This window comes from Anastrepha obliqua, chromosome 1 (assembly GCF_027943255.1).
Source record: "Anastrepha obliqua isolate idAnaObli1 chromosome 1, idAnaObli1_1.0, whole genome shotgun sequence".
Taxonomy (NCBI): Eukaryota; Metazoa; Arthropoda; class Insecta; order Diptera; family Tephritidae; genus Anastrepha; species Anastrepha obliqua.
In genome coordinates this window covers 83,217,796-83,237,524 of record NC_072892.1, presented here as the reverse complement: position 1 = coordinate 83,237,524, position 19,729 = coordinate 83,217,796, and the positions used below count along the sequence as shown (strand labels likewise).

The following is a 19,729-nucleotide window of genomic DNA, read 5'->3' as shown; positions in this document are numbered from 1 at the left end:
CCAGATACTTAGGTCAAGCTCTTCCCAAAATTGGGTTGAGCGTTTTGAACTGCCCAACAAAAGGGAGGACCTTACAAATTTGTCCCGTCTCCGACGGAAAATATTTTTTCCTGGAAGCTTTTTTATGGCAGAAACGCATTGCTCGATTGGCACGGTCTCGATATTTGGAAGAAGTGGACATCGAAACCAAGCCATACTGCCAAGATATCACGCATTCCTTCTAGTCGATTCGTAGTTTATGCACGTAATAAATTGCAGAGTGGACTGTCATCACTTGAAGAAGATATACTTCTAAGTTATACCAGAAAACACAAGAAGGACTAGAAGAAATGAGAAAGAGCTAAGGGCACTCATCAACAAAAAATATAACTTTTCAGAGGTAATGCCGGCGTAGCCGAATGGGTTGGTGCGTGACTATTATTCGGAAGTGCACAATTTTGAATCACCATGCACAAAACACGAAATGACAGAAAAAGTTATAATGAAAAAGTAATAGCTGTCGCCCCTCGGCAGGCAATGGCGAACCTCCGTATTTCTGCCATGCAAATGGTATAAAAATAATAAAAACATCATCTGCAGTTCAAAGACAGGTTAAAACTGTAGGTCCCTCCATTTGTGGAGCAGCATCAAGACAAAAGACATTTTTTTATTTAAAAATAGTATTAACGTTTAGTTTTGTAACATTTTTTGAATACTGATATCAAAGCCCACATTTTTTTAATTGATTTAATTATCACCTGCTCCTTGCGCTAGCTGGGTCAAAATACCGTGAGTTATTGTTTCTTTTTGAAACTAGTTACAATATAAAATCATTGAACTATGAACATAAATTAATGCTATTAAAAAACAAAAATTCGTTTTTTGTTATTTTTACAAATAAGAACGAGTTCTGAGCCGATATTTATGTGATAGAATCTTATGTACGGTTTTTTGAATTTTTTTAATAATAAAAATTGATTTTTAAAAAGTCAAGTCGTTTTTTACTCGTACTAACTGGCGCCAGCTGGACATATATAGTGAAGCCAAGCCCTTCTCCACCTGAACTTTCCAACGCAAAGAAGCCCTTTCTCTTCTTGTGCTACCACCATCAGGTACCGCATTGAATACTTTCAGAGCTGGATCTTTTGTATTCATACGGACGACATGACCAACCCAGCGGCCCCTCTCGATCTTCTGCACATTGTTCCATCTCCTCCTCTGCCTGCAGTATTCGCTGTCGCCAAAGTGCAAAACCCCAAAAATCTTCTGCAGAATCTGTTTCGCAAAACACACCAAGGGACCCCTCATCAGATGTTGCAATCGCACAAGCTTTTGGACCACACGATAGGACCGGAATGATGAGAGATCTAATAAAGTGTGATTTTGCACGTCGAGAACTTAACTACTCAATTGCTTACTTAGTTCAAAAAATCACTTGGTGGCAAGAGAGATTCTTCGTTGGATTTCAAGGCATTTTTATAGGTGTTGATGCTGGTATTTAAATAAACGACGTTTCTTATTACTTCCAAATTACGACTGCCAACAGTGACGTGGGTTCCGACAGACGAGTGCGCCGACTGCTTGTTTCATAACACGAGGTACTTCTATTTCTCCTGGTTCTACCGTTGGCCCAATTTACTAATTGTAAACCTATTGAATCATATGGCCGTTTTGCCTTAGGTTAAGTATTCCCAGTAGTAAGATGATTGACGATAAAGCTTCCAGTTGGTCACGGAAAAAAAATTATACTATAAATCAAAAATAAGTCTATTAAAATATTTCATAATCTCATAATCAGGGGGCTTCTGTGCTTCTCGGCAATAGGTTCTCCAACAAATATAATAAAAAATAGTTTTTTTTTGCGAAGATTAGTTACATGAGCATTTTAAAACATGCATATGTAAATATGCATAAACTCACTTAGCATTGTTACAGGGAATTATAAGTATTAAATAATGTAAAGGGTGTTAAAGACGCTGGCAGAACGCGCTTGCTGCTGATACCTGTCATCCTAATCCTACTCAAAGATATTTTTTCTTGCATTTGGTTGCTGCACCAGATGTTGGTAAATTAATTTAGACATAAGAGCGGAAACATAGCTCGACCATACACTCAAGCAGGGCAGACAGCGAGTGGCGCTCTAGAAATCGATGAGCGGTTGATCTTATGTTGCTAAAATATGAGTTGAGAAGTAGGCAATCATACATATTTGTAGGTGCCTACGATGTACGTTGGGAAAGTCAACACGTGTTGTATTCATTGTAGAGAAAATAAAATTAACTGAACCCATAAAAATTCGTTTAACACAGAATTTTTCGCAAAAAAAAAACACAGACGCCCACACATCTCATGCACTAACACCGCATATGTTTATGTTAAACTAAACACCTACTATCTGCTGTGCATATAAAAATATGTATATATGTATGTACTTATAAATGCACATATATGCACATATTTCAAAAAATTTCATTATGCAGCGGCAACGTCGTTTGCCAGTTCAGTTTTTGAAGTGAAAACTTCTTTAGAATCGTTGGGAGTGATTTGAGGAAAAGTGAAACGAAAAAGCGACCTCTTGGCTACGAAGCATTATATTATATGTTGATATAAACGTAGCGACGAACTAAATAACTTTTATTTTTTCTTGTGATTCGAACCACGGATTTTGGATCGGAAGCTCACATTGCTAGTCGCTCGGCTACCACGCCATGCTGTCGGTGCTGGCCTAAAAGTTATTTAGTTACGAAGCGTTATATTATATGTTGATATAAACGTAGCGACGAACTAAATAACTTTTAGGCCAGCACCGACAGCATGGCGCGGTAGCCGAGCGACTAGCATTGTGAGCTTCCGATCCAAAATCCTTGGTTCGAATCACAAGAAAAAATTTTTTTTTATACAGTTATTTTATTTTATTTTATGATATGTTTATGAGGAGCTTTTTTTCATGGCAGAAATACACTCGGTGTTTTGCCATTGCCTGCTGAGGGGTGAGCGCTATTAGAAAAATAGTTTTCCTTAATTTTGGTGTTTTCACCGAGATTCGAACTGACGTTCTCTCTGTGAATTCTGAATAGTAGTCACGCACCAACCCATTCGGCTACGGCGTTTGTTTAATTTTACTGATGCAAAAATGAGGGAAAATATTTGAATAAAGTTTGCTTACTGTTTACACATTTTCCAAAGGTGACGGAGAACCAAAAAAAAAGTCGATTTTCAAACAAATACGAGTGCATATGTGTAATTGTGTTAGAGTTTCGGTCACGCCCCAGCAAAACCTGCGTGCATATGTGTTTGTAACATTCAAAAAAATGTAATTGTGTTAGAGTTTCGGTCACGCAGGTTTTGCTGGGAACGCTCATAATAGCAACCGCGTGTGTATTTTTATATTCGTAAATATTTTCATTTTTAAATATTTACCGCAATTATGCCGAAAAATAATGCAGAAAAGTGTCGTGAATATCGACAGAAAAAAAAATTAATAAATAGCATCACGGAATTCATTCACGAAAATTTAATAAAGTATACACCAGAAGTATCGCGGATACTTAGAAAAGATTACGATAAAGTTCCAATGATTTTAAGTGGCGATTTTAACGTAAATTTTGCATTGGACACAGCGGTTCCTTCAATTGACTTTCTCAATACAACATTCAATTTAAAAATGTGTAACAATCGCACTGAATCAACAACACGATCAAAAACAACATTTGACGCGGTATTTCAAAGATATGTTGACAACATCGAAACCAAAGCATTTGTATCATATTTTAGCTATCATAAGCCACTCGTATCATTTGTTGAAATTGAAAACATTGAGGATGAATAATAATAAAATGAAGAAAACAAAATATGAACTTTATAGCAATATTATAATGAACCTATAATTATCCCGCCCCTAATGCTGCTTTCGTCTCATTCTCTCTCAGTTTGTTTTACGGAAGGTTTCACTTCTATCGCGTCTAACCGTTAGACTGGTATTTTTTTTTTTTTATGTCGTCCCTCAATAAACAAGCAATTTGTTTTCGACTTCAAGCAAACAACTCGATTGACTTTCAAATGGTTCGTTGTTGCGATAATAAAATTTTAATAAATAATTCATTTGCTAGTTTTAAGCAAATCAATTAGTTTCCATTGTTTTTCAAAATTAAATAAAACAAAGGATTTCAATGAAGATGATTCAAATTTTTAGTGCATTAGAACATTACTCTTTCTTTTTTTGGCAATCATAAATGAAAAATGATATCTGACAAATGTTCACCACGGCGAGTCCATTTCTGCAATCGATTCGATTGGCGCCGCATAGACTCTATCTTTAGCATAGCCCTACAAGAAATAGTCCAGTAGTGTTAAATCGAATGATTGGGGAGCCAATTAACACATGAATTTCGTCAAATTATGCGATCGGGAAATTTGGTTTGCAATGAACTCATTCTTTTGGTAGCTGTGCGACACGTGGCCTGTTGAAACCTTATGCCAGGGATATTTATATCATCAATAAGAGGCCAAAATTCAGTTGCTAACAATTATTTCATTTATTTATTTAAGTTTTATGTAACAATTTTTCACTTACAGACTATTGAAAATTTTGTGTTTAAATTATGAGAATTAATGTAACATCAAAACTATATTTTCATAATTTAGAAATATATGCATTTTTACGGAGTAATATTCATTTAAAAATATTATACATTTAGATATAAATGTAAATAAGTCAGAGGCTAAAGAATTGGAGAAGAAATTCAGTTTTCTTAAAGTTTAATAAATTGGAGCGTTAATAGCATAACTACTTCTAACTTGTTTGAAGAGAAAAATTGTGAAATGTGAAAATGTCTGCATTTTGGAAGAAAGTGCCAATGAATTATCCCATTTATAAATTAAAGACAAATGAGAGGAAGCGAACCGAACATACACTATTTGGATACGCTCAAGTTTTTTAATTGGCAAACAAATCTAAATGCGATTTTTGAGCGAATTTGAATTCATTGTAACAATGGCCAAAGCTTCTACTATGCTCACGTCAAAACTGTCTTAATACCAGATTTTGACCTATTGAAAAATAAAGTTCTTGTACAAAGACTCTTTATAAGTATAGCAATTAAATCCATTAAAAATAAAACAAAACAACGAGACCATTATTTTAACAAGGTCGATTCTAAGTTCGCTTATTGATTTGTGTTCGTGCTACTTGTGAAACAACTTTAGCAGATAGGTACAGTAGTGTACCATTTTTTCACTTAGTAAATTTCCATTATTTTTGTCTTAAAATATCGATTTATGTCTGCGTTCAACTCTATGGATAATATCCATGAAAGCTCATACTCTACGTAAAGAAAATTTCATTACTGCTGTTGAAGTGTGTGAGACCGAAGCCCTGTTTTTCAGTGTCTCCCACTTCGTGTAAAAATGTTCCGCAAATATCTTAGCATATACCCATATTAGTAGAAGTCATTGGGCCATCCTTTATCCCTTTATATATAATATATAAATTGAATTGACTCGAAATTGAACTGGATTTTTATCTTGAAATTATGTTTTACGACCACTCTCATTTGTGGCTTTAGCTATATGCGAGTGAGACGATTTTCGAATTTAGAATGAAAACAGTACTTTCGGTGTAAATATTTATAAATTCATTGATTTTTTTACCCTGACGGAGTGAACTCGAGCGCGGCTCGCTTCGAAAAATCGATGGAAAAATGCCTCTACTCATATAATTCTTTAAAAAAACATAAAAATTTATCAACATTGTTCTATTTTATTATTGAGCTTTTAAAACTATCCAATGACTCTAGGCGTGTATATGTATGTACATATATGCATGCATCTGCGATAGTGAACAGGTAGACTTTGTTTGAGCAATGCAAAATTTCTTTCTTAGCAACACAAGATTATTAATATTATAATCGCACAACTCAAAATATGTTCACTCTTTTTTTACATCAAATGTTAAAACACATATTTTTAATTGTATTGATAAGCGACAGACTTCAATGCCAGAAGAAAGATAGAGGGAATGCGCCATACCAGTTAATTAATCAAAAGCGTGGGAAAAGCACAAATATTAAAATTATTTAAGAAAGTCATAAGTCACATTTTACACTTATTGAACCTCAATTACATCGAAAGCAATAAAGATTAACTTAATTACTTGAAATGTTTACATCATTACGAAAATAAAAAAAAATCCAAATTTTCTATTAAAAACTACAATTGATAGACAATGAAACTCATACGAAAATAAATGCATAGGTTTCTATTTAGCGGTGTCCCGCCTTCGATGATGTTTATTATTATAAGTTTTTACGGATCACTAAAGAAGCCAACAATTTTTACAAATAGTTAAAAAAAAACAGTTTTTCTTATATAGGAGTACTATAGCGCACAAAATAATTTGTGGACCTGAATGTAAGTAGTTTCTACTTAAGCTCCTCGTATGTAAATCATGTCTGTTATGTACCTCCCGTATAGTAGAAAAACTGTGTTTAAATCTTTGGCCCCGTACAAAAGGATGCTATTAGAATTGAACGAATTCAAACGAAATTTGTAGGTTTCGCTCATAAACCACTAAATTTTCCTGTTGCATTGCAAATCTACTATTTTCATTGAGCACGTACTATATTTGCTTACTATTTCTGGAAAAAAGAAGATCTGTTCAATTGTTTATGCTTACTTTTGACATTTTTTCTGGACTGATTGGTTATCTAGACCTGCTTCAGCAGTTTTTTTTTAAGTGTCGCTTAGAATCTTGAGTGAATATTTATTTTTTTTATGTGACTATTACTAGAACCAATTAAATCTCTTTTGCTTCGGGACCTCAAGCAACGTCAAAAGAAAGTATACCCCACATATGGACAAGTTGTAACGATTTATTTATTTATTTTTTAATTTCAATTATTTTATATAAAACTATAGTTTATATTACAGCAAAAACCATATATGGCAAAATTTCAAACTTTGTTTTGTAAAAAATTCCGGCGAACTTTCATCAAAATTTCAAACTTTTTAATCAGAATTTCAAAATAAAAATAAATAAATAAACAAATATAAATATAATAATATAAAAAATAAATAATAATCCAAACTTGTCAATATGTGTTGTAATAAGTACTTTCTTTTGGCGCTGACTGTGCATACTACATATTGATTTTCTCCAGAAATACTTGCAAATTGTCTTTCGAACATCACTTCTGATAGTTTTTTTTTTTCTTTGAGTTAGGGTATACGTATTGAAAATACGACACAATTTGTTTTTTTCGCTGAAAATCGCGAAAAGTTCTATTTTATAGCCAAATATAAATTCAGTATCTCCAAAAATATCAAAAATTATTCTTATACCAATCGAGACCTTAGAGCTGAAAAGTAGAAAAAACTTGCAAAAACTTTTAACACCAAAAGAAATGCAAAGGTCAACAAAACAATTCTTGAAAATATTTCGAAATTTAAATTCTACGTGGAAGATAAAATTTAAAAAATATCGACTACATAAGTTCTATATATCACGAAACACCTAAAAAACGTGTAAGGGCCAATTATATAATACCTATTATATATAAGTACAGCCATTTCACTTGGTTATATTGTGCTAAAGGCGGTTAAATTCGAGTTAAGTGGGATGTGTAATGTTTCGATTCCGAGCAGGGAATCTGATAGATGGCACGCCTTTCTTACAAGCAATTTATCTGTTTACCACCAGGAGGCAAAATAATAGCTAATCGTTGTTATTACTTCATTGCTATTCTTAGCATCTCATGAATCATGTACTTTTCAAGTTATTCAACAATTAACAAAGGGCGCTCGGCCGCTCCGGAGCCGATAGCAAAACTTTAAATGCGTTTTTCTCAAAACTATGTTTTTCAAACTGGTGAACACTGTAACTTAAAAACCGCTACGTAGATTTCAATAAAATTTATACAGCTTTTGAAAAACATAAAAAACTTGTGCCTGATCGAAGGATTTTTTTTTCAAAAATTTCGATTTTTTTTAACAATTAACTGTTGGTTTTTTTTCTAAAATTTGGAAAAAATTTTCTGAGGCCGCCATTTTGTTCATTTTGAAAAAAAAAACTTCGATCAGGCACAAGATTATCTATTAATAAAACTAATTTTTCTTGTCCGATTGGTTTTAGATGAATCTGCAAGGACTTGTGATGTTCACCGCAAGGGACTTCTGGAGAAACGGGCTTCACACAAACAGCGATAACTTTTGCAATTATTAATTTTTTTTTTGAAATTTTGGTGAAGTCAAGTTAAAACATGATGTTTTTATGCTATGTTTTTATTTTTGTTAAATAAATTAATTAAGTAGCAAAAAAAAATTCGTGAAAATCATCATTTTTTCGGGCCTCTGACTACCCCTAACCCCTTAAGTCAGGATATGATAGAGTAATTGACGTAATCCGAGATCGATGAGTGTTGAATTTACAAGATTTATTTCTTATGATGTGGTGATTTAGATGGAATTCATGTTTGCAAAGAGCTAGCATTTCCCAAAGAGTTACGGCAAGAAGAATAATTGGATAGTCCCGACGCGATCGATAACATTTCAGACCTCATTATAAAAAAGTTGGGATTGGCGGAACTTGTTTCCAATGAGCCCACCTTCCCCACGATGGATGAAGTGTCCAGAGGAGGCTTAGCAAAGCACAGTACCAGTATGAAAAAGCTCCACATAAAACTGCAGGTTCTTCCATTTATGGAATACACAAACACCTAACTGAATTCTACGTGCCAATTACTTATTTATTTTTAACAAAAAAGTTTCATATTGTCGAAACTTCGCAACTTCGCGAAATTTTTTAAATTTAAAAATTAATTCACAAAATAAAATCTTGGATTAAGTGAAATAATTTCTTGTTTTAATATTAGACTTGGCAATTTCCGCTAATAACTTCTATTTGTACCATTCTTTACTTTCAAATATTAATTAAAATTTATTTTTAAAACCGTTCGCAGTTCCTTTCCATTTAAGTAAGAAAATACTTTTTTGCTACTATTTTTACCAAAAATTATTTAATATGTCACTAGTGAGCAAACGTTTAATAATTGAATCATGTTATGTTACTAAAAGAGAATGAAATTTGTTTTTTTTTTTCAGCCAAAGAAAAAAAAATATATCAAACCAAAGAAAAATATAAATCTATTGACAAACTATATTAGAATTTTCTATTTCTTTTTAGTCTTCCTTATTTCAAAATTTTTCATAAAACTACTATACAACTTAAAAGTTTAAAATAATAATTAATCTTTTATATACGAGTGTTTATTTAGTGTATTTTCTGAGCTCCAAGATCATGTAACCCGTCAAATTGACCATTCGATTGCTTTTGCGTTAAAAGGAATATAATCCATACATGAGGAACGATTTTTTTACAAACTGACTATTTTAAGCTTTATGATACATAAATACAACTAATAAATAATAGGTTAGAGGAGGTTGTAGCGTTTTTTCACTATTGGGCGCATTTAGGACCAGAGCCCACTGTGACGCTGCAAAGGGAACTTGTCCCTATGTCACACACACACACTCAGCAGCAGAAAGATCGCAGCAGTAGAAAGAACGTATTCCCACGATAGTCGGTTCTACGTTACTGGAACGACCCTGATTTACATATACCCAGCTACGGATTATCACTTCAGCAACTTTCCCCAAACATTTATAGAGAATATTTATGCTGTCGTTAATTTAATTAGAGAAATATGTTTTAATTAAGTAAATTAACAAAATATTATATTTTTAGAGGCATACTTGTGTACTTGTCAATTTGAATTTATTTACAGATAAGAAATATCAATATCCGTTTGCAGTCCGGATTATGTTAGTAAATGCAATGAAAAATGTAAAATGAATTTATTAATGTAAATAATAAATGTTTTTGAATTTCAGGAATTCAATTTCCTATTTACATTAACTTCACATTAAACCTTATAATTAATCAAAGGTCACATGATATGTAAAAATATTCACATACGCGTAATATTATATTTAGTGGTTGGAAAGTGATTAGTCTGTGCAACATAGCTGATTGCACGCGTCGTATGAAAGTATAATATTAGGTTGTGTTGATTTCTAACAAGGTAAAACAAAAGTTTACAGGTTTTACTAAATTTGCATTGATTAAGTGATTGGAGAGACAAGGAAGATTTCGATTGGAGGGACGAGGAAGATTTTTGAAAACTTCAAGAAAAGGAAATTATGCAAAACTCAGTACAGAGGAGGGCCAAAACCAAAAAAAGTTCGATGAACGTTGAACGCCTCATGAAAAGAAACATTGCAGAAAACCCTGAAAATTCTTCAAGGGAGTTGATCGAAAGTTTGAATTTAGTTGTTTCCGCCAGTACAGTGCAGAAAAAAATATGAACATTTGGTTTAAAAAACTGTGTTGGAAAAAAACAACCCCTGATTTCCATTGCAAATAGGAAAAAAGACTTCAGTCTGCGAAACAGTATATAAACATGCCCACCGCATTCTGGGACAAAGTAATTTGATCGGACAACATCCGATGAAGCGATGCTTGGAGTGTTTGACAGAAAGATTCTGTGGAAGATTTTTGGATCTTTGCAAGTTGGCAACGGCGAATATCGCAGGCGATGGAACGATGAGCTGTATAAGTTTTACAACGACATAGACATAGCGCAGCGAATAAAGATCCAGCGGCTACGCTGGCTGGGTCATGTCATTCGAATGTATACAAACGCTCCGGCTCTGAAAGTATTCGATGCGGTACTAGCTGGTGGTAGTAGAGGAAGAGGAAGGCCTACTCTGCGTTGGAAAGATCAGGTGGAGAAGGACTTGCCTTCAGTTGGTGTGTCCAATTGGCGCCGGTTATCACGAGAACGAAACGACTGGCGCGCTTTGTTAAGGGGGAACGCCACTGTGAAAATTCAAAAAAAGCGATTTTTTTTTGCATAAATTGTTAGTATAACTACTTAAGTGAGCGCCACCAGATGACGTCATTTTTTTTAACTCGTTACGTTTATTTACATAACTTTGTAAATTTTCAATATTTTTTAATAAAAATTTACATCAACATAGTTTGATACATATATGTACAATAAATTGCCTCTTGTCAGATCCTCGAATAATCATTCGTACTTACAAAAAAAAATTCCCAAAAATCGACTATTTTTTGACCCCCCACAGTGGTGATCCCCCCTTAAACTCGGCCAAAATCGCGTAAGCGGTTATCGCGCCAATTAAGAAGAAGAAGAATTTGATCGGATGAGTCTAAATTCGCGCTGAGGAATTCAAAACAACGTAAACGGATGTGGTGTAAAACTACGGATCGCTTGAAATCAAAGTACGTACAATCAACGATAAAGAGTCTCTTATGGTTTGGGGCTGTTTCTCAAAATTTGACATGACAACAGCTTCTTATGTTGACGTTCTCACCGCAAATTTGGTAACAAGCACGAAAAAAATGCATTTAAGCTCGTTTATCTTCCAAGAAGATAACTACCGCAAAAACATGTCCCGTAATGCTTCCAGCTGTTTTGCTTTTTTGAAGAAAACGCCACCGAAAATCTGAACTGGCTAGCACAATCGCCAGTTTTAAATTAGATTGAGTATTTGTGGACTCCAAAGCAGTTATATTCTATCGAAAATTTTAGAAAATTCCGCTCGAAGTATGCCAAAATGCCTACGTGCAGTAGCTCAGAGCAAAGTTGGGAATACGAACTACTAAATTTAGTTTATCGGTTCACTATCATTCGACGCCTTGTTTTAGAGTCCTTATTTTTAAATTTAAAAAATAATATTTTTCGTTTGACCTCTGGAAGAGGATATACTGAGGTGAGGTACTGTACATTAGACAGGGCTAGTTTTTACTGGGACGGCAGCTCTTGGTCGGGAAAAACCCGAGTCATTCCGGTAACGTAGAACCGGCTGCCATGAGAATGGATATACTCTTATAGTTTTGTTATTCAAACAAACTGTTCTGATCTTTTTGTTCAAAATCGACTATTTTCATAAGTTTCAATAATTTTAACGCGTTGTTCTATCGTTTAAAATTGTACATCTGACTACTTAACAAATGTCAAAGACGGCATAAAAAAAGGTGTCGTCTAGGGATTATTCACTACTCACAGCTAGGCGTTACTTTTTAAATACCCTTTACTTTCGGAAAATGCTACTTGTCATCACGCAGATGAATTAAAAAGTAGCTGCAAGGAAACATTACTAATTTGCATATTGCAAATTTCGAACTAAATATGAAATTTTTAGTTTAAAGGGAGATTAGAGTTCTCCCTTTTCTAGGGCTTTTGATAGTTTCTGTATTTTTCTCTGAAGTTTATTTATTTGTTTATATAAATAGTACATAGTAAGACTAAGGTATTTTAATAGTACTTCAACAATATTATATAAATATAACTGGAATATTTTTAACATACAAGTTTCTTAATTTAAATTTTACACCAGTTCATTTACAAATCAATCCAATATATTTAACTTAACTATAATAATAAGAAGAAAAGAAGCAGTAGGAAAAGAAAAGAAGGATTTAGAAAAGAAAAAAACAAAAGTAGTAATTAGAGAATGTAGAGAGAAATTTAATGCCCTGTTTTAATGCAATCGAACACTTTTAAAGTAATTATAGACCTGTGCCCTGAAGTTAAATCTGTTAAGACCAGCCTTCACAGTGTCGGGTAATGAGTTCCACACTTTAACAGCGTTAATGAAAAATAATCTAGATGATGCTAGGTAATTAAATTTTGGAACGATGAATTTGTTGTGTCTGCGAGACCTTACTGGTATCAACTTCTCTGTCAGATATGGAGGAGACTTGAATAATGTAAGCTTGCACAAAAATATAACGTTTCTAGCAGACAAATAACTGTTAAGGCAACAGCCCCGTAACCTTGATCGCCAGGCAGAGACATGGTCATATCTACCAATCCCATATACATACCGCGTGCCGTTATTAAATGCCACATTAAGTTTATGGCAAGATGTGGCATCGAGTCTGCTGTATACCACCTCAGAGTAGGTAATGAGAGGCATAATTAGCTGGAGAACTAATTTGCGCATCGTTTTCTCTGGCGTGAATGTTGCAGAGGCTCTCAGCTTACGCAATGTAACATAAATATTCCCCAAAACGCTCATGGTAATAAAATCGCATGGAAGATAAAATTAAAGCAATCGATGTAAATAAATTTGTCTCCAAAAGACAAGCGTGGATCAATTCCATATGAACTGCACGATTCAGTCGGTATTTTTAATAACAATAAGGGAAAAAGCAACTTCAAATTTCAAATATAGTTAGTTTAATTCATATTTTTTGTGAATTTGTCTAAAATGTTTGCAATTATTTAATCATTCAATTAATGGTGTGGTTATGAATCCGCGGCCCGCCTTTTTAATCGGTCGCTTGCAATTTTTATTATACATCATGTATACCATATACTTATACATGTATTAATGTGAAGGCTATAACAACGCTACAGCCACATAAATCTTATTAAGCCCAGCGGAGCATGCACATAGTTTCCTAATGAATGGAACATTTTTGTATATAAATTACATTTGCTGCAATAAATTCAATTGGACCTCAATATAAAAAAATAACACGGTTGGAATAAAAGAAAATTCGCTCCCATATTTAGACAAACTTGAATAAATTTCTTTAAATCTAATAAGGCGCAAAATATTTTAATGCACAAAGGTCTCTAAAACTGTATTTAAAAGACTGATACTAGATTATATTGGGAGTAAACACAATCGCTTACAATAAGCTATTATAAAAACTCTATATTGCTAAGTAAATATACTGAAAGTTTAAAATAATTAAAGAACCCCAAAAAAAGTGCGTGTAGTGTAGTACACATAACAGAAGTGAAACTTTCGAGGCTGACAAAGAAAGAGGGAGAGATACGAGAGAGAATGAGAGAGAGAAAGAATGGGAGCGTGTCATTATTCTGTTTTACAAAATTCTGGATGACAAAATTCTGTAAATTGCAAAAAAATTCTGCTTTTTAAAATTCTGCTTTTTTAAAATTCTGCTTTTTAAAATTCTGCTTTCTAAAATTCTGCTTTTTAAAATTCTGCTTTCTAAAATTCTGCTTTTTCAAAATTCTGCATGTTTAATGCGAAAAATTCTGCTTTATTCAAGTTTTGTGATTTTCGTCATACAAGAAGTAACAAAATAAACATTTAATTCATAAATATACATATATGTAGGTATTTTTAAGCGATAACAATATTTTAGTTTAGCCAATTACAATATTTTTTGCAATTCTTTTTAAACATGTAGTGTGACTTAATTCATTTCTTTTTTTAATAATTCTTCGCAGCTGTTCGTTTTTTTTAGAAGAGTTCTACGCAAAAATACTGTGGACTGCGTAGCCGGAGTTGGACTGATGAGAGTTATTTTTTTAAAGCGCGGCCGAAGGCCGCCCACGCGAAAAGAAGTTCTACGCAAAAATACTATGGATTCTATCGAAACTGAAGAAAAAATTATTATTATTATTTTTTATTTAATATCTCGAATAATAATAAAAAATAATAATAATAATAAATTAAATAATTACATTACCTCTTTAACATTGTTAACATTGTATTTTAATACAGAATTTTGAAAGCAGAATTTTAGAAAGCAGAATTTTAAAAAAGCAGAATTTTAAAAAGCAGAATTTTATTTTTAGAATTTTGTACAGACAGAATTTCGACACCAACCCAGAAAGAATATATATCTAAATAAATTTACAACATTTGCAGAGAATACAAATAGACAAAATTTACAAAAAACGGAGAAGGGTCGACCGGTGTAGGCATACGCCGGACACAAATCGTGGCAACAACGCGCACTACTCCGAGCTTTTATCACCCGCACAAACGCAGCGATTCCAGGCCCGCAGCAAAGTTATATATTTTTTCTCTCTCGCGGAACGAAAATGCCCAAAACGTTGCATGGCATTGAAATTTTACTCTCTATTCTCGCTCGTCCATCGACGCCTAAGAAGTTTCACTTCAATAATAATAATAATAAATCAAACAAAGCTGGTCTGTTTTGAATACCATTATAGTGGCTCCTATTGTTATGACCCTTCGCTCGTCTTTCTATCGGTAATGGTTGGTGGACAAATTTACTACTTCCTTTACAATCTTCCCACCACTTCAAATATTCTGCGGAAAATAATGAAATAAATCGCAAATTAACAATTTATTAAGATAAAAGAGTGTCTTGCAAAGTGTGGACAACTGGAGGAGGAACTTCGTGATATTAAATGCATGCAAAGCACATTCGCAATTTTCCAGGAAAATTCAAGCAGGCCATAAATAAGTGTCAGTGGTCCATGACTACGAAATCTATGATATTTTAAAAACAGCGCTACTGCAGAAGTTCAAAGGAAGACTATGCTATGCGAAAAATACCAACAATATTCTGCAAACCAATATCCAGCACTGCCTTGTGCCTGGATTTACTACATTTAACACACTTTTTATTGATGAATATTGAACAGTTGTACAGGGCGCGACCAATGACCAATAGTATCGGTGCTTGCCACCTCGAGTGGGCTCAACATATATACCATATGTATGTGTGTGAATATTTAACAACGCAATGCGTCGAACTACTAACCTTTTGTTCCAGTTCGTTTTGAAATGCCGCAGGTGCGCCTTGCCTGTTTCAATTATTGTATCGTTGATTATGTGATTGTTTCTCGCACTTTCTCGCTTGCTTGCCACAAAAGTTGAAAGCTCCTAGGTTTTTTTTGCTGTAGTTAAGTCCGCGCGAAAACTATTGTCATTCGATTATTTTATTGAAAACCCAAAACAAAAATCGTTTAAGCAATAAAAATCAATTATATAATAAATTGCTAAACTCTGGCCAAACACCAACCGACCACAGTAGTCAATTGACAGACGAACGATTTTTGGCTTTTTGTAGGAGCGTCAATAATTGTGACAATTTTCCTGTACTCTTTAATTCTTTTTTAATAATTTGTTTGTAATATTTTCTTGCCTCTGCACAAACTTCCTTAATTTTCTTTGCAATTTTTCACTTATGACGTTGCTGATGGCTCATCGCCTAAACCGATAGTTTCACTTTTTCTGCTTCCGTTTTCAGTCGCGCACGACACGCAATTTCACTTTTTTTATTTAACTCGCTAATTGAACGTGTTACAAAATGCTATATTTCTATCCAGACTATTAACTTTCCGTTTATTATAAGCTATCACCGATTTAAGCCAGCACAATGGACCAACTATCTACCATCAAATCTGGAACTTAACACCTAACCTGGCCACAAATTATTTACGAATGATAGCCATAAAGCAACATATGCTAAAAACCCTATTGTGAATTGTGGAATGCAAAAACAGATGACAACAATTGTCCACTTACATTCCAAAGTTGCCAATTGGAGAATGCAGGCAATTTAGATTCTGTAGTTCGTAATTTATATCAATATATGATTTATTTTTTACATCACTTATTCTGCTTCAAAACTTTATTACATAAAAGAAATATACATTGACCAAGTTTAGAGTTATGATCGACCTCCTGTAAGAAGAATACTCAATTGAACACAAGAAAACTGAGAAAAAACACTAATTGAAAACTGACGTAACGTAACGTAATTATCTTAACTTGTCTTAACTTAACATTTTGCCTCATTTGTTATATGAAAAGCTGTGCTCAAAAACATAAAGAAAAGAAAAAGTTACGTTCCGCTAAAAAAACTTGGCCAAAAAAGTCACTTCTCAAAATCCAATTGAACCTAATTAGAATCAATGTTTGTAAACAATGTTTGCCTGTTTTCGTTTTGAAATTATCGATGTCAAAGAAAAAATTCATCTTTGTTTATGATTGCTGAAAAAGTCAATGAAACTAAGGTAAACATGTAGAGAACCTGGCTCTACAAAAAGAATTGACGCCAAGCAAGACATTGCTGTTAGTGGTATTGGAATAGCCCGTTATGGCTGGTACCAGCTGGTCAAACAATTGTTCCTGATATCTACTGTGAACAATTGCTGGTATTGAGCCAAACACTTCAACTGAAGTGCCTAAAATTATTAAAGAGAATACTGTTATGTTCTACCATCACAACAGCCAAGAAAAACTCAGAGTATGGTGCGGCCAAGCCCATCAACACAGTAGAAACAGCAAAACAGCTGATTCGACTTTTTTTTAATTTTATTTAATTGGATCTAGAAATTGCACCTTTTGAATATAAATCTGCGACGAAAATTCATCAATTAAAATACTTTCTCTCCACACTAACCTTCTCTTGATTGAAAATTTTAAATATCTCCCAAAACCGAGCACAAAACAAGTGATACAAGCCTCGAGGGCATTGGTGGGCAACTGCCACATCAGTGACGAAGTAGACAGTACTTGCACCTAGCGTGCAATAGCACCAACTCTCTGTCTTTACACAAAGCTCCTTTTTGGGAAACTCACAGCCGAATTATGGAATTCTGAATTTTGACATTTGTTTGACAAACTGCTCTACTCTGTGATTTGCAAAATTTTTAAGTGAACATTAATTGTAGAGTATTTTGTTTTTATCGAAAGGAAATATAAGATAATTTCTATTCGCACAATGGCAGCGCCAAACGTAAATGTATCAGCATATTTAGCATTGCAAAAGAGGACAACAAACAAAGAGCTTGCATCAGAGTGGACGACTATTGAGGTTTTGTACAATGAGAAGTATGAAAAAAGTTCCTGGACGCCAAATATGATACGTTCAGCGGAATTCTCTTTTTCTACTTTTAATTAATTATTAAACTCTATACTTAGATTGTGGAACGAATTGACCATATTGCTGATGCGATTTGTGCGCCATCCAGCTCTGCAAAATGAGGATACATTGTTACAGTTGTACCAAAACTTCATATCTTCCTTCGAAATGAAGTAAGTAAATTTAAAGTTACAAGCCTTCAGTTGAGGTTATGTTTATATAGTTAGGCTATACATTTATAAACTTTGTAATGCAGGATAAACCCCTATGGCCTAGTGGAAATACTCGAAGTGGTGGTGGAACATATTTCAGATAAAAAGGAAGCTGTCGAGTTTTTGGATAAGTTGAAGGATAAAGTGAATATATGCGATGAGGCTGTTTGGTACATCCGGGTAAAATTAAAAAAGAAAACGCATTCCGTGAAGTTTTGCTGCTTATTCAATGAAGTTTTTACTCAAATTTTCAGGTATTGCAAGGTAACATTTACTTGACAAATCTTAATGATTTGGATGCCACAAAGAAAATTATCGAGGAACTTCGTGATGTGTTAGAAGAGGCCGGAAATGTGACACCGGTGCATGGAAAATTTTACATGCTAGCCTCACAATACTACCGTCGTGTGGGCAAACACAGTGATTACTACCGTTGTGGATTGCAGTTCCTTGGTTGTTCTATAGATGATTATCCAAAAGATCAGTGGGCGCAGCAAGCCTTTTTCCTTGGTCTGGCAGCGTTGCTAGGTGATGGAATTTACAATATTGGTGAATTGGTATGTTGCCATTCTAAATCATATTTAAAGTAAATACAATAGCAAACTTTGTTTTTTGTTTTTTTTTTTTTTAATTAAATATAGTTAGCGCATCCCATTCTGGAATCACTGAAGGGTACAGACAATGAATGGTTGGTAGAATTGTTGAAAGCTTTTAATACCGGCAATATCCCAAAGTAAGAATTCAAGATTTCAAGTGTGTGTTTTATTACGTATGTTTTTACAATAACAGATTTAACGAGATGAAAAGTATTTGGGCGAAAATTCCCGACTTGGCGGCACAAGAAGTTAAACTGCGTCAAAAGATCTCACTACTTTGTTTAATGGAAATGACATTCCAGCGTTCAGCCATTCAACGTTCAATCTCTTTTGAAGAAATCGCAAAAGAGACAACGTTGCCTCTAAACGAAGTTGAATTGCTGATAATGAAAGCGCTGGCGCAAGACTTAGTACGCGGGGAAATAGATCAAGTTGCTGGTGTGGTGAATATGTCCTGGGTGATTACCAAATTGAAAAATAAAATATATTCAGAATTAATATTAACTTGTTTTTTATGATTTCATCTTAGGTGCAACCACGAGTATTGGGACGCAAACAAATTGCCGGCATGGCCACAATCTTAGATCAATGGATGGCGTCTATAACATCAATGGAGAAACTGATGGAAACGCGTGCCGTTGAAATTTTAACCAATTAATAATTACTTACTTTGGAGTCTTAACTTTGAAGTGTTTTCTCTTATTATTAATTTAGCTTAAAAATATAAAATAAATAGCAATGTACTCATGAGGTACAGCTGTTGTAATACATTTTGCAGATTAAAAGTACACGAACCAACTGTAGAAAAGTATATGTTTTGGAAATTCCTTACCTCTCAGGAGCGGCTTTGCTGAACTGCATTCAATTCATTATTTTAAGTTTTTCAATATTTTGAGTATATTTAGATTTTTAAGCAACAGTTTCAGGTCGTGTTTAAATTTAGTATTTGATTGATTTGTATTGTATGGTAGTTTAGGCGCTATTGCTATATGCATAGGCATGAAACAGCGAAATGAAGAACAAGCTGTTTTTAATAGCGATCGCTCTTCGGCAGACATTGGCAAACCTCCGAATGCATTTCTGCCATGAAAAAGCTCCTCATAAAAAACCATTTGCCGTTCGGAGTCGGCTCAAAATTGAAGGTCCCTCATTTGTGTTTCACCAGAGGATACCAAGTTTTCAGGACTGTCCGTTCTACGTTACTGGAACGACCGGGATTTATATTCAGTCAATGAGTGCCAATTCAGCAGTATTTC

The 19,729-nt window shown here is 33.9% G+C and overlaps 2 protein-coding genes across 2 annotated transcripts in view; one reads left to right on the top strand and one right to left on the bottom strand.

Annotated features, from left to right (window-relative positions):
- The window catches only part of LOC129246813 (3-hydroxy-3-methylglutaryl-coenzyme A reductase), a 100,719-nt gene extending 84,509 nt beyond the window's left edge, over positions 1-16,210 (bottom strand). The window contains exon 1 of the mRNA XM_054885445.1: positions 15,557-16,210. The gene's annotated coding sequence lies outside the window, so the exon portion shown is untranslated. The remainder of the gene's footprint in view (positions 1-15,556) is intronic.
- A 1,216-nt stretch (positions 16,211-17,426) lies between these two features.
- Positions 17,427-19,281, top strand: LOC129235510 (26S proteasome non-ATPase regulatory subunit 13). The gene is made up of 7 exons (XM_054869397.1): positions 17,427-17,634; positions 17,725-17,838; positions 17,922-18,057; positions 18,132-18,434; positions 18,519-18,610; positions 18,667-18,931; positions 19,003-19,281. The coding sequence occupies exons 1-7, from the start codon at positions 17,525-17,527 to the stop codon at positions 19,129-19,131; spliced, it is 1,149 nt and encodes a 382-aa protein (XP_054725372.1). The 5' UTR covers positions 17,427-17,524; the 3' UTR covers positions 19,132-19,281.
- Positions 19,282-19,729: the final 448 nt, after the last annotated feature.